The 14,983-nt window shown below is 51.4% G+C and overlaps 1 protein-coding gene across 2 annotated transcripts; it reads right to left on the reverse strand.

Moving 5' to 3' along the window:
• Positions 1 to 4,027: 4,027 nt before the first annotated feature.
• On the reverse strand, positions 4,028 to 13,119 carry Treml2 (triggering receptor expressed on myeloid cells like 2). 2 transcript variants are annotated; one of them, XM_048445435.3, is made up of 5 exons: positions 12,409 to 13,119; positions 10,083 to 10,432; positions 7,117 to 7,489; positions 6,122 to 6,228; positions 4,028 to 5,838 (listed from the first exon to the last, which is right to left on the reverse strand). In XM_048445435.3, exons 1-5 carry the CDS (start codon positions 12,465 to 12,467, stop codon positions 5,741 to 5,743), a joined length of 987 nt encoding a protein of 328 aa, XP_048301392.3. In that variant the 5' UTR covers positions 12,468 to 13,119; the 3' UTR covers positions 4,028 to 5,740. The 2 variants fall into 2 exon arrangements, with proteins under 2 accessions (XP_048301392.3, XP_048301393.3); XM_048445436.3 differs by having other exon boundaries at positions 10,083 to 10,403; positions 12,409 to 13,117.
• Between the last annotated feature and the right edge of the window lie 1,864 nt (positions 13,120 to 14,983).

Below are 14,983 nucleotides of genomic sequence, written 5' to 3' on the forward strand. Positions count from 1 at the left end.
GTGAAGTAAGAGTCTTGCTCATTTCTATTCAGCACCACCCACAAGTTCCTCTCTTCCTCTTGTTTCTTAGCCTCAAGTTTCTGTATTTCCCCCCCCCCCCAAGTTTGTCTCCCACTGAAAGCAGGTGACAGAACCAGAGGTCCTTTGGAGACCTGGCTAGAACTCTAAGCCTTCTTTGACCTCCGGGGTCAGAACCTTGCTATTTAGCCCACCTGGGAACCAGAAATTTCTGTGTGGACTAGAAGGGATAAGAAGAAAGGGATGGACATGCATTCTCAGGAATGGAAGAGAAAGGGAGTCCTGATTAGTACTGGGGACCGCAAAGCTGGGTATGAAGGGAGAGAGCTCAGAAGGAGGGAAGGGAAAGAAGAGCCCCAGCCCTGTGTCATCCCCCACATACCCAGTTTCCTAACATGCCCCAGTCACTGCTGATGTCACTAGAAAGATTGTACTCGTCAAATGTCTTTCAAAATAACTGTCACAGGACAGCAAGACGGCTCAGCAGGCAGAGACACTTGCTACCAAGGCTGATAACCTGGGTTTGAGCTCCATGGCCCAATGGTGGAAGGAGAGAATCAACTCTTAATAGTTGTCCTCTGACTTCTACATACGTGCGAAATTTATAAATAAGTGAAACTGTTATTACATGAAGTGCAAAAGATCAATAGCTACAGGCTGTTCATAGTTAGCAGACAAACTAGGAGAGAACCTGGTATGGTGGTGCAGAACTCTAAGCCTAGATATTGGGAGTTCAAGTTCATCCTTGACTACATACCAAGTTCAGACAGGGCTACATGAAACCCTAACTCAAAATAAATAAACAAATGAAAAGAATATTTTTTTTAAAAAAACTTTAGAAACAGGGAAGCACCTTTAAATGGCTATGTTGTTTAGTAGGTAGGATGCCAAGGACAAGGGCTGACCTAGATTGCACAGGACTTAGGATAGACTCTGGGGAGGAAAGGACACAAGTGTGGGGGTACTACAGGCATTGAGGAAGCCCAGGAACCGTGTGAGGAGGTCTGAGAGGCAGGGGAAGCCTTTGACCAAGCTGGCACAGGGTGCTAAGACTTTAGAGAGCAGTGTCAGTCAGTGGTGAGGCGGGGTGTCTAGGAGGAACGTGGACCATGGGAAGGTGGCTTTCAGCAGCTGAACTGCTCACTGAGGTGACATCTCCTCCTCACCCCTCCCAGCATGGAGTAAGAAGTCCAAGGATGCTGAGTGCAGACCTGGTAGCATGCATCACCATAAGCAGAGCAGGCATGTATCTGCAGCTATGCTATGAACAGTTTGGAGCACACACAACTGTGGCCACACGGGTACTTCACCTGCTCTTGGCCAAGACAGTAGCTTTGTGCAGGGGATTCCAGTCTTTATGGCCCTTGGCTCAGGAAATGGTTATCTCTGCAAGGCAGGTGTATCCTGGCCTGTCTGGCACCCCTGCTGTATACCACTCCCAGCCCCCTCACCTACTTTGGTTCTGGGTCCTCTGGAGCACCAGAAAGAAAGGCAGGAAGAGGAAGGAGGAAGAGACTGGCCTGGGGTTCTGAGAGAAGAGCCTCAGAAGCCATGCAGGCCATGGGAGCTGAGGAGACGGGTGTCTACAGCCACTCCTCAGTTCCCAGTGCTCCTACCGTGAGTTCCCAGGTGAGCAGGCATTAGAGTACCAGCTCTCATGTTTTGCTGGCTTGCAGAACCCCTGGCCTGATCCCATGAGTGGGGAGTCACTCCCTTACTCCCCTGTTTAACCTCTCTCTCACTGAAAACCTCTATACACCCATCAGCAGGACCCTGTCCCCGGCCTCCTCTGTCTGTGTGGCTCCTTCTGGAGCAGCCTCCCCAAAGTTCCCGGTGCATCAGCCTGTGCTGTCTCTGCACCCACAGCACTAGAAACTTCTGCAAGTATCACCTGTCTCCTGCCTCCTGCAGGCATTGCACATCATCTCTTGCCTTAGACTGTGCCCTGGCTTCACACAGCAAACTTCTTCATGAAGCCTGACCAACCATGCAGAGCTTGCAGGATCTCCACGCCCTGTTTCCTGAAGGACGCAAGCCTGTCCCACCTCCTGCACCATAGCGTCTGCCCCTGCCTGTGTCTAAAGTGTGTGCAACTACACAATGCCTTTGCTTCCCTCAGTCACTGTCAAAGTGAGGTCAGAGCTGTCTGGCTTCCTTTCCCTGCTGCCCTGCCTCTCTAACTGTTGAGTTGAGCTCATCCAACATGCATGTGCCTTTACCATAGGAGGTGGAATACAGGGGCTTCAGCCTTCACCATCCTCCTGTCCAGCAGAGGACACAGCATCAGAGAGGGACAGTAACTCACTGTGGTCACACGGAGATGAAGGGCCACACTGGGGATTTGAATTCAGGCCTTGATTTCAGTACCACTGTATTACTATGTACCTTAACTATTCACAAGCAGGTCTCAAGGCCACTGTTGAGGTTGAATGAGTTGTCCCCCCCATAGCCTCAGGCATGTGAATACTTGGTACCCAGCTGGGAGTGCTGATTTTAGGAGGTGTGGCCTTGGTGGAGGAAGTTTGTCACGGTGGGTAGGTATGAAAGCCTAAGGCTTTACCTTACTCTTAGTTTGCTCTCGCTGCTTCCTGCATGTGGACCAAAATGTGAGTTTGGAGCATCCTGTACCATTCTGTTGTGTGCTTCTCTATCAGTGAATTCAACCCTCTAGAGCCATAAGCCCAAATAAACCCTTCCTTTTAAACGCTGTGCTGGTCATGGTGTAGCCTGGACCAGCAGACTTCATTGCAGGATCCTGAGTGGGTGGACAAGAAATGATAAATACAAAGAAGATCGGAAAGCTGGGACCAGGAGATCCTGCATAAGCTGATAACTTATGTCCTGTGAATTATTAATAAGTACAACATTTTGTACATGGTTTGCAGAGGGGAAATGGGAGCGGTCAGCACAGAACTCCCATGCACTGGGATGGAGTCAGCAGGAGGCTAATCAGGCGTCGTTGTAGGAAAGGAACACAGGAATCGCAGGTGCATCACAGACAGAGCACATGGACCTTGAGACTGAGAACCACAGCCCCTTGAGGGAAAGAGTTGGGTTCTCAGGGTCTGAAACCACAGCTTCTCCAAGTCCCTGGCCCCGGGCTATTACTGGCATTGCCCTGCATGTTCCTGGTGTTAGACAAGAAACCAATTCCTTCCCCATACTTCAGGGCCCCAGGGAAAGCCTAGGACCAGGCATAAACATAAATGGTGTTTATCACAGCAACTGAAAAGGAATGGATGCAGCCACCAGCACAGAGCTGCACTGTCCATGTGTGAGCCTAGAAGGGGAAGAGACAAGAAAGTTGACAAGTAGCTTCAGATGTCAACTTGACGCAGCCTGGAGTCTCCAGAGAAGGTGCCTCAGTTGAGGGATCACCCTAATCAGACTGGCTTTATGGACATGTCTCTGGGGGATCGTCTTGTTGTTAGCCGATATAGGAGGGTCAGTCCACTGTGGGAGACACCATTCCCTGGGCAAGGGGTCCTGCACTGTGTAAGAAAGCTAACTAAGCACAGGCCTGCGAGCAGACAAGGCAGCAGACTACATTCCTCCATGGTCTCTGCTTCAGTCCCTGCCTGAGTTCCTGTCTCGACTTCTTCAAGGACAGACTGTGACAGGGAAGCATGACACACATAAGTCCTTTACTGCCTAGGTTGCTTTTGGCCAGAGTGTCTGGGTTTTGTTGTCTTTTAACGAGTCTTTTTTTTTTTTTGTTTGGGTGTATGTGTGTGTATCTGTAATAGTTCATATGCACCATATGCCTGAGGAGGCCAGGACATCAAATACCCCAGAACTGGAGTTACAGGCAGCTATGAGCTGCCTGGTGTGGGTGCTGAAAACTGAACCTGGGTCCTTGCAGGAGCAATAAGCATGTTAACCACGGGGCCATCTTTGCAGCCCCTGGTCAGTGTTTCCGTCACAGCAGCTGAGCAGACACTGAAGCAAAACTCAGTTCCTAATGAACAATGGAAGAGGAATGAACATCAGGAAAGCATTCTAGAGACACTTGCATGGTTGCACAGTGTTTACATCATTTCATTGAATCCCCCAAACACTCTTTAGAGGTAGGAATTATTGTCCCCTATCATAAGACAGGGAAAACTGAGGCCCAGATATGGCTAGTGGCTTGGTTAGGTTCACACAGGGATCACTGGATGCTGTCCCTGATTGTTTGTCCATCTGCTGTCCAGGAAACAGGGCTGTCAGGGCCAATGAAGGAGGAGGGACGGGAATGGAGGAGGCACTCTGGCGGCAGTGTGAGCTGATCCTCCCAGGTGCTCACTAGTGTTGTGGCTTTGCAGATGGCCTGCTAGCCAGTGATACATGTGGATGTGTCTGTCTGTCCTTCCTTCTACAACGTGATTTGTCAGTTGCTCAACCTAGTTCCTCCTCTGTCAAGCTCTGCAGGAAGTTGTTACCTCCTCTTTCCAAGGCTACACCTTTGGCTCCTCCTCTCTCCGCAAAGCCGTCCTGGAGTGTGTCCAAGGCCCCAGCTGTGTCACCCTCCTGACTGTGATGTTTGCTGTCCCATTAGGAGGTCTCTGACTCAGGGCTGAGGGTGTAGATGTTGCATTTGGATCAGGGACCTCTCAAGTCTTCATGGGCTAGTGGGCACCACTGCTAGGGTGACGGTTCAGCCCACAGCCTACAGCCCAGAGCCCATAACCCACACACAGTCCATTGACCACACACCGCAGCCATCCCAGCTCAACTCTGGACCAATGATCTCGATAGTAGAGGCCAAGTCTGAGCTGTGTACCGACGGAGGCAGAGTCAGTAGGGCCACTGGACCCCGGGCTCTGTTGTCTCTGCTCCTGCCTGGAGATATGGTTCTGCTGCTCAAGTAGAAGTAGAAGGGTGGCTCATAGCAGGATTTTTACTGGCCAGAGCTGGATCTCTCTCTCTCTCTCTCTCTCTCTCTCTCTCTCTCTCTCTCTCTCTTCCTGTCTGTCCCTGTCTGTCTCTGTGTCACTCTCTCTCTATCTGTGTGTGTGGGTATGGGTGTATGTCCATGTCTGTGTGTCCATGTGTCTGCCCATCTTTTCCAGCCTAGAATCTGGTATCAACTTGCCAGACCTAGTCCTCCATCCACTGCTGTTTTAGCAGGGCAGCTCCACGTGATCTTTTCTCATAAGTGGTCAACCCCACTGTCTGGAGGAAGGCCCTCTCAATGGGGCTTCAGACACGCCAATGATTAGTCTGTTCCCTCAGTCTCCTCCATGAGCTCATCACTGTAGCATGGGGGAAGCAACTGGAGACAGGGAGCCCAGCCTTTGCAGCCATCTTGGAAAGGCTGGTCTTGCAGCTGTAGGCTCTCGCTGACCCGAGAGAGGCTGGCAGGCAGGAACCAAGTGATGTGTAAACCTCAGGCTTCCAGGACAGAGGGGACCAGCAGCCACAGTCAGGACACATCAGAAGACACAGGGCCCTGGTCAGCTCTGGGACCTCCTGGTACCAGTTCGTCTGTGATCCCAGGTCTTCGTCTCTGTCCCTTCTCATCCAGAACAGGACTCTACAGACACCGGCTGCCTGAGGGCTCATGAGTCTGGCTCTTGTCTCCAGACATATGGAGACGTCTTCAGGGAACAGAGAGAAGCTGAGGAAGGACATGGTGGCCCTGGGTGAAAGGAAGGCAGCTGTACTGTGCTCCTGCCCCAGGGCCATTGTCTGGGCTTCGGTCCTCTCAGGCCTCTGAGTCCATTGGCATCAGCTCTCCAGATCACTGAGTTATCTTAGACCAAGCAGGCTTCCACAGTGTCTCTGATCCTTCAGGAAGATGTATCCAGGGTTTAGCAGAGTCGCTGCCCAAGCTGTAGCCTACAACACATGGGGAGAGATGAACAAAAGCTATGCCCTGCTGTCAGTGCCCCAATGTCCCTGGGTGACCTTTGACCCTCTCTGGCCTCTGTATTGTTTCTCTATATCCATAAGGGACATGTGGGACCACCCATGCCTGGCCACCCTCCTCCTCCCTGGATGTCACTGGTCATCTTGACTGGGCACAGACAGAGGTTTATTCCCCAGCCAAAGTCTCAGTATCACAGTCCTCAGAGTAGGGACACAGATCTTGGCCATGGTTTCCACAGGTGACTGTACTTACTTCCCATGTGCCTCTTCTTCCAAAAACTATAGACCATAACCAACACCACAGGCGCCAGAAAGAATGTCAGCACTACCGCTGTCGCAGTGAGGTAAGTCTCCTGGGACCTGAGGAAGCAGGACAGGAGAGAGTCAGGACCGGGTCCCCCACCTTGGCCACAGCTTCCTTTGACAGACAGAAGCACTGAGGTTACCCGATGGGTGACCTCACAATGCTCCCTCCAGGTAGATGCCCCCTCTTAGGGATGGGCTGTGGGAAGAGAAAAGGAGACAGTGGAGTCATGGAAGAGTCAGCAGGCAGAAGGCAGAATCTCACTGCCACCTCTCCTCCAGCACGTCCTCAAACCCCCATCAGTGAAGACAAGCGTAGCTCACAATAGCCCTACGGGGCTCAAGACATCAAGATTGCTGCCTCCATAGTGACTGAAGACCCCTCTTGCCCCCACCCCATTTTCTGTTGCAGAAGCTCCCTCTCCACGTGACCCCAGGGCCTGCACTGTCCATTGTGCTGGCGCCCTAATGCTGCCCCCACCAGAGAACAGAAGGTGGCACATCGCCGCCCTAGCTCCCTTGGCCTTGAGTGGGCACCTGACACTAGATGCCCAGTGGGAGGACGTTCCTGTGTGCACAGCAGAGGCTGCCTCAGCACGGTTTGCCAGCTGACCTCCATTCTCTGGGACCCCTCCGCCCTCTTCCCCGTGCCAGGGTAAAATGTTGCTCCTCATCTCAGGGTTGGGGGAACCCAAGTAAAACAACCACACTTCCCTTCCCAGCCCCCCGCCCGGCCCTGCCCTCTCCTCTCCATCCTTAGTCTTGACCCTCATCCCATTGCCTTCCTTTATGGCCCTCCCCATTTCCCATAATCCACTGCTGAATAGCAGCGACTTCACTGAGTTCCTGGGGAGCAATAGGGAGTAAGAGTGGAGGCAAGAGTGGCCTCTTGAGATCTGTTGGTCTCGGAGAGCTGGGGCCACGCCTGAGAGAATATCACATGACCTCTTGGGGGTTGACGGGTGGTATATCCCCGTGGTGGACAAGCTGCTGCTCAGGTGTCTGGACACGGTGGAGGTGGTCGCTGGATCAGCAGAGAAGGGCCTCACATCGCTAGGAGACACGGCCACTGGCTGGTTCTTTGTGCTCCTCCCGCGCTCTGTGATGGTGACACTGGAATTGGTGAAACTGTGGCTTGTCACAGGGGTTGACTCGGTGGTCCCCGAGGCCAAGGTGAGGAGTCCAGATGTGAACACAGTCACGTCAGGGGTGAAGGGGGCACGAGGGCCTGAAATGGGGGCCTGGCCCGTTGTGACAAATCCACTCTCGAGGGTGTTGGTTAGATGCGTGCGAGGAATGTTTCTCTCAGTTGTGAGGGCTGAGGGGCCAGAGAGGAAGAAATATTAGATTAAGCCAGAGACTTGACTTCCAGGGACAGAATTCACAGCCCCTCCCCTGCACAGATACTGAGGAGAACCTGCCCTCCGTGACTTTGAGCTTGTTTTCTGAGTGTCAGCTGTGTGTTCTTTCAGAGAGAGACAGGAAGGAGACATGTGGGGAAGGGAGATCCTGGAACACTCTCTTCAGCCTCCTGTCAAGGCTGGTCCCCGAACACAGCGTCATCTGACTTCCTAGCTCCCCGGTTCCTAGCTCCCCGGTCAATCAAGAGCCCCAAAGAACTTTCCTTTAAAATGACATTTCCTTAGCACATAAGTGTGTGTATTTGCGTGTGCACACAAGCCACAGACGTAAGTGTGTGTACTTGCGTGTGCACACAAGCCACAGAACACATATGGAGGTTTGGGGAGAACTTTCAGAAGTCAGTTCTGTCATTCCATCTTATGGGTCCTGGGGTTTGAACCAGGTCACCAGGCTTGATGGTAAGGGCTGTTACCTACTGAGCCATCTCACTGCGAGTATAAGAGATATTTCTATAACATGATGTTGTATAAAGGCAGTTGCTTCATAATTATCAGATGGGGGCGCCCCCAGTTGGGAGGGAAAGCTCTTCCTCGTTCAGACCACAGAGGATGGGGATGCACTCAGGTCAGGGGAGCAGGGCAGGTGGAGGGGATGAACTCAAAACAATGGGTGGATTTCCCCAGACTCTTCCTGAGTCCCCACCATTTCCTGTCCTATAAGTGTGGGGACCCCATCCTGTTCAGACTCTGCTCTCGTCCTTCTGTACACAGGAGAGACTTTTCTCTCCCCTTTGTTGTGATGAGCAGTTGTACTGAGATGTGCTGGGGAGACCCCTTATCCTAGAGACTCACCCACAGCCCTAAGCTGTGACCTTTAAATGCCCTTGACTCTCTTCACAGTGACACTTCCAAGTGCACACCCCAGTTCTGTCCCATCATTAACACTTCAACTGCCTGCTTCCTCTCTCTTTCTGAATCCAGAACATGTTTTCACATGAGAAAACAGGGCTCGTGATTCTCCCTCCATATGAAGTTTTTGGTGGCTCCCCTCTACATAATGCTACCATTCCCCAGCAACCGAACAGTCAATATTCTCCTCCATCCTCCCCACGAGCAAATCTTCCCTCACCCCAAAATAAACAGAGTCTGAAGAAGCCGAGATTTGAATTTATCTGTTACCCGCGCCCCAGGTGCCCAAGTCTCACTTGTCCAAGCCCCTGCTATTTCCAGTCAGGCCCCTTGGTCTCACTGCCTCCTCTCCCACTCCCCCACTGTTTGTCAGCAGTGACTGTGGCCTTACAGAGATGGGGCTGAGATGGCTCAGTTGGTCCAGCGCTGGCCTTGGAGGCATGCAGACCTGGGCACACTGGCGTGTGCTTTTAATCTGGGCATAGGGAGCAGTGTAGCCCACTTGGCACACTCCAGGCCAGAGAGATACCCTGTCTCAAAAATAACGAGGACAGCTCCTAAGGAGTGACCCCTGAACTTGACCTCTGACCTCCAAACACACAGTGAGGACAGCTTCTAAGGAGTGACCCCTGGGCTTGACCTCTGATCTTCACATACACACAGTGAGGACAACTCCTGGGGAATGACCCCTGAGTTTGACCTCTGACCTCCACGTATACACAGTGCACCCACACATACATTTACATACATACATGTGGGAGAACAACATAAGATACAGCCTGCTTCTCTTCCTTTGCAGTTAGAATTAGACCCAGCTCTGTATCACTGATCTCAGAACCACTCGACTCTGCAAGCTGAAAGCCTACATAGAAGCAATGCATTGGACTGGTGCAGGTGCAGCACCTTTAATCCCAGCTCCTGGGAGGCAGAGGGAGTGCGGTCTCTGTGGTCAGAGATTTAGGGTCAGCCTGGTCTGCACAGTGAGCTCGGGGCCAGCAGGGCTACATAGTGAGACCTTGTCCCCAAATAAACAAATAAATGTGACAAATTACTATAGACCTAACTGTTCCTTTCCCCTAATCACCTCCCCCACAGGCAGAGTGGCTCAGCCACACCTGTCCTTTGCAGGCCTTGCTGCATCTCTCCGCAGGGCCTTTGCTCATAAGGCTGTCCCTGCAGGCGCCCGTCCAAGCATGACAGAGCTCTCCTCTCCTGGGGCCGAGGATACCATGCAACTAGTTCACCATTGCTTTCTCAGCACATGCATCTCGCTGTGCCATGATTGGTCGGATGGCGTGTTACTGTCAGGGTCCCCATAGGGCAGGACTGTGCCTGGTTTTGTTCATTGTTATATTCTCGAGGCCTGGAACAGTGCCAGGCACACCCCAACAGTAAGTATATGATGTTATATTCTCAAGGCTTGTAACAGTGCCGGGCAGTGAGTATATGATGTTCAGACAACTGAAAACATGGCACGGTCCTGAGTTCCATCTCTCCTCCACAGGGCAAGGCCGGAGCCACACAGAGTTTGATAAAGCTCATTTTCCTTGTCCATAAAATGGTGACAGAAGATGTCCATAGTGAAGAACCACTCAATCTTATACTACCCCACCCATCCCAGCTCTGGCTGGGTCTGCTCACCTGGATACACATCCAGCTGAAAACCCACCAAGGGGTACAGATTCCCAGCCGTGTTCCGCATGCACCAATATCGTCCGGAGTCCTGAACTCTGAGGGCCTCCATGGTGATGTGGACCACCTTGGCCTTGGCATCATCCTGCATCGAGTAGCTGGGCCCCTTCACCCAGCTCCGGATGAAGCTGGGCTCGCACTTCTTCTTCCTGACCTTGCACCAAGCCTTGCTCTCAGCGCGGTTCCGGCGGTTCTTGTAGGAACACAGCACAGTCAGAGACTCCCCTTCCCGCCGCCACACTTTCTTGTACACATTCTCGTTGGAGGGACCTGGGGAGACAGGACTTTCTGAGCACGGTCTGGAGAGGAAGAAGAAGACATCTTGAAACCAGCAGCTGGAGGTGAAAGGGTACAGTAGCCCTGGCTTTGTGGAGCTCAAGGAGATGGGGGAGCACAGCCCCACCCTCAGGGAGTCTGATGGGAGAAGCACAGGGCAACCTAACAGCTCGCTCTCAGTCTGATGGAGGAGACCCCAGTCCAATGAGGAAGCAACCCTAGCAGGAGATCTCTACCAGATATTGTTCCTTCCTCTGGATAGTTTCTGGTCTTCGGGGATGTCTAGTATTTATGACAGACCAGGGCTCTGCCTGAGACAGACGTGCAGACACAAACAGGTCACCAAGCTCTGCAGCCTGAGCAAATAAACTGCTGTGGTGACAAGAAGGTCCCGTGTCTAGGAAAACGATGAAGAATTATTTCCCCTAGTAATAATTTCCTCCTCCTCTTCTTATTTCCCCTCTCCACTCTGTCCTGCTGGTTTTGTATGGTGTGTTGGGGATCACACCCAGTGACTCAAGCATGTTAGGCAAGCACTCTACCACTGAGCCACACCTCTGCCCTCTACTGAATGCCTTTTAAATAGCACTCTCCATGGTGCTTAATTTTTAAATAATCCATAGTTACATAAACCCCAAAGATAAGCATGCCACACAGACTTATGGTCCTGCTGATGAGCCGGCCAGTGAATTCTACATTATTCACTGTTCATCCAGTGGTTCGATGTTGCGACTTGACTTTGTCGTCAACAAACGTATTGGGCAAGCCATAGCTATCCCAGGATGCATGGGGCTTGCCGACCACAGGTTAGACATGCGTGGTCTCTCTATCTTGGGGTGAGATGTGACACAAGCCTGTAACAGCATGAGGGAGAATGAGGTAGAAAGAGCTAGAGTTTAAGGCTAACCTGGGCTATCTAGTGAGTTCAGGCTAGCCTGGAAACAAAATCCTGTCTCTAATGAGAAAAAGGGCTGGGGAGATGGTTAATGAAGACTACTAAGCATGAGAACCTGAGTTCCAAACCAAGACTCATGCAAAACACCAAGCACCATCACTGTGCATCTGTTACCCAGCAATGGGTGGGGGCGGGGCAAGAGGCTGGATGGCCTGCACACGTGTATGTAACACACACATACAAAGGAGGGAGAAAATGAGTATGAATGAATACATGAATGTGGTCTGTGTCCTTCCTAACCCAATCTGTTGAAGAGAGTAGAGCTAGAGGTGGCAGGATGATTCAGGGGGCAGAGGAAGGGAGGAGCTACAGTTAAGCCCCCCGAGGCCACTTGCCACGGGTGACACTCTTAGTCAGACCAGAGCAGGCCTGCCAAATTCACCTCAGCTCAGCCGTGTTTCCAGAAGAACCTCCTCCCCACAGAGCAACAGAGGGGCACCTGGAGGAAGCCTCTAGGGTCTGTGATTCATTTATGTCTTCACTTTCTGTCAAACAGTGAGGGGTGGGTTTGCCAGCCCTCACCATACCCAGAACGGAACAGGAAGTGGTGAGGGGTTGCCTTGGCAGCCAGGAAGGCAAGAATGGGTGAGCCTCCTGCAGAGAGGAGCCATGATTAGGGAAAGGCCTTTGAGGATTGGTTCCCTGCAAGTCAGAGCAGAGGGACCGGATATGGCATCAGCTTTCCAAGAAAAACAGAATTCAAAGTGGGCAGACATGTACAAGGAGTCACAACAGCACCAGCCAGAACTCTCTTGACAGACAAACACCAAGCAGGTAATTTCTATGAGGAAATTCTCCATACCAAGGAAATCCAGCAGATAAAGGCCAAAGTAGAGGATACAGCTACACCATCCATGTGAGGCCTGGTGGAGTTCTCCCTGGGACCAGATATTCGCATGGGCATTCTCACAGGTCTCTGGCAAAGACCCACCTAGTCAGCCCAGTCTCCTCCCCCACAAAACATTAAGACAATAGAGCATAAAAAGGCAATGGGGGGACAGACAGGAGGACCTGGTCTCTCTCTTCTCTCACCCCACCTCTCACCTGAGACACAGCTCTGTAACCACAAAAGCAGCAGCAGCAGCAGGAACGTGGAAGGCCATGGCTCCATCCAGTCACCCAGGGCTAGGGCCCACACTGCCCCCGGGCATGCCACTTGGGTCAACTAGGGAAGGATGTCAGGCTCTAAAAAATACAGTTGCCCATTTCGGGAAGTGAGGCCGTGTGGCACACAGTGACCCAGGAGAGCCTATCGCAAGCCTGGGGAGAGCCAGGGGAGGGCGGGCGCTGGCTGTTTCCGCCCTCTTCCTCAGAACTGCCGGCAGGTGTGGCTGTTCCACCCAGTCCTGGGGCCCCTGGGCCTGGAGAAGCTCAACAACCACAACCTCTGTGATTCTCTACAGAAAACCTGATCCTTTGGGGCGTCTCCTCATCCAACGTGGCCGGTCCACCCAGGGAACAGGAGGGTCGGCTTCTGGGACATTCTGCGCAAACTTTATGGTTATCTTCTGGGTTCGGAGGTTCGGGAGCTGCTGCTCTTTGGCAGGCCTTGACACTCCTGCCCAAGGAAGGTCTTACGTCTGGTTAAACGCGTCCTTCGGCCACCTTGACCCTGACCCTCCGACTCCCAGCTGCTCACACAGGCGGCTCCTGCTCACTGTAGCAAATAACCTCTCACAGACTCACGTGCTGTCTTTTTTTATCATGGGGAAAATATGCAAATTTAGAAACCCACATTCACACACGCCACACTTCCCTCTGACTCTGTCCCTCTCTGCTGCTCCTCCTGTGGTCTCTAACTCAACCAAGGCTCTCTCTTGCCTTTCACGCCTCCCAGACTCCCCCTCCCCCATCTCCTCTCAGATTACCATGCCCGCAGAGCCCCTCCCTCCCCTTGTTCTGCCGGCTTAGACTTCGTCAGAACACCCTCCTATCCCCTCAACTTCCTTTCCTCAGCCATATCTCTCTTCCACAGCCACCCGACTCTAGTTGAAATGACCCAGCATTTGGCCCAAGACTCCACCCTTCCCTCAGTCCCCAAAGAATCAAGACTCTACTGACGTCCAACAGCTGTGCAACCCCATGATTATGTGTGCTCCCTCTGCTTGTTTAGGCCACTGAACAGAACGTCCTCCAATTTGCACATCCGCAGTCTTAGCATGAATTTGAACTCCCAAATCCGGGACAAAGGGGTTTTAGCTTTGATCACTTCAAACGTCTCGTATCTTTTAACTCATTCTTTCGTTAGTTCTTACAACCTCCTTGCTATGCAAGGCCCTGGACACAATGGGTAAAAGAATGAGACTCACTTGCCTGAAGGGCTCTGATGTGGCATTCAAAGGGGACACTGGGACGCACTGTCTTTTGTGGGGAGAATTGTGTTCAATGCTGTGAACAGAAGCTCCTGGGAGGGACTGCGTCTGACGCTGAGCCTTCTAGAAGGCTGGTTGCCTGACTCACTCCTGACTCTGCTTTCCAATTGCTTTGAGGTCTCACCGACTTGACTCCCCCACCAAGATGGCTGTACCCTTAAACTGCACTCCCAAACCAGCCAAGTCAACTGGCAAGATGGCTCAGCAGGTAAAGGAGCTTGTTGGTGAACCTCTGAGGACCTGAGTTCTGGTCTCGTAGTCACACACGATGAAAGGAAAAACTGACACCTCCAGAAAAGTGTCCTCTGACACACAGACAAAATAAATAAATGTTACACAGGCACCCGCGCACACACACAGAGGCACACAGGCACACACACATACACACACAGGCACACACACAGACACACACAGTCACACACAGGCCCACGCACACACAGAGGCACATATACACACACAGAAACACACACAGAGAGGCACACACACAGACACACACACAAACACACAGGCACACACACAGAGACACACACAGGCACACATATACACAGAGACACAGACACACACATACATACACTTTGATGAGATCACTCCAAGAGAAAACTAGCTTTGGAAAAAGAGAAATAATAGCAACTTATTAAGACCATATAAGTATAATGTGTATAATCTGGTTAAATAAGTTAAGTTTTTATTACAGTGATGTCATTATTTTTATTCTCATTGTTTTGAGACAAGATTTCATTTACCCTGGCGCTTAAATTCTCTATGTTGACAAAGATAATCTTGTACTTTAAATAAAAAAGATTTTTCCAAGTGTGATGATGCACACATTTAATCTCAGCAAAGGCAATTTGATCTCTGTGTGTCTGAGGCCAGCCTGGTCTATATAGTGAGACCCTATGAGACCCAGACACCAGTCTGGTCTACATATAGTGAGGCCCAGACACCAGCCTGGTCTACATAGTGAGATCCTATCTCAAAAATAAATAAGAGTTCTCCCTAGGTTTAGTTTTTTTTAATTTTTAAAAATATTTTTATTTGATATTTGTGAGTGTTTTGTCTGCATGTATGTGCTCCACACACGTGCCTGGTTCCTGTGAAGGGGAGAAGAGGATGTTGGATCCCCTGGAACTGGACTTACACATGGTTGTGTGTTGCCATGTGGATGGTGGGAACTGAACCCAGGTCCTCCCTTGATCTTCGTTTCTTCTTTGTTTCTTCTTTGTTTCTTCTTCTTCTTCTTCTTCTTC

Source organism: Myodes glareolus, chromosome 18 (assembly GCF_982192425.1).
Source record: "Myodes glareolus chromosome 18, mMyoGla1.1, whole genome shotgun sequence".
NCBI classification, from domain to species: Eukaryota; Metazoa; Chordata; class Mammalia; order Rodentia; family Cricetidae; genus Myodes; species Myodes glareolus.

Coding starts and splice junctions, on each gene's coding strand:
- Treml2 (XM_048445435.3), bottom strand. CDS start 12,467: ATGGCCTTCCACGTTCCTGCTGCTGCTGCTGCTTTTGTGGTTACAGAG. Junction 10,433..12,408: donor GTTACAGAGCTGTGTCTCAG/GTGAGAGGTGGG, acceptor CTTCCTCTCCAG/ACCGTGCTCAGAAAGTCCTG. Junction 5,839..6,121: donor GAAGAAGAGGCACATGGGAA/GTAAGTACAGTC, acceptor CATGTGTTGTAG/GCTACAGCTTGGGCAGCGAC.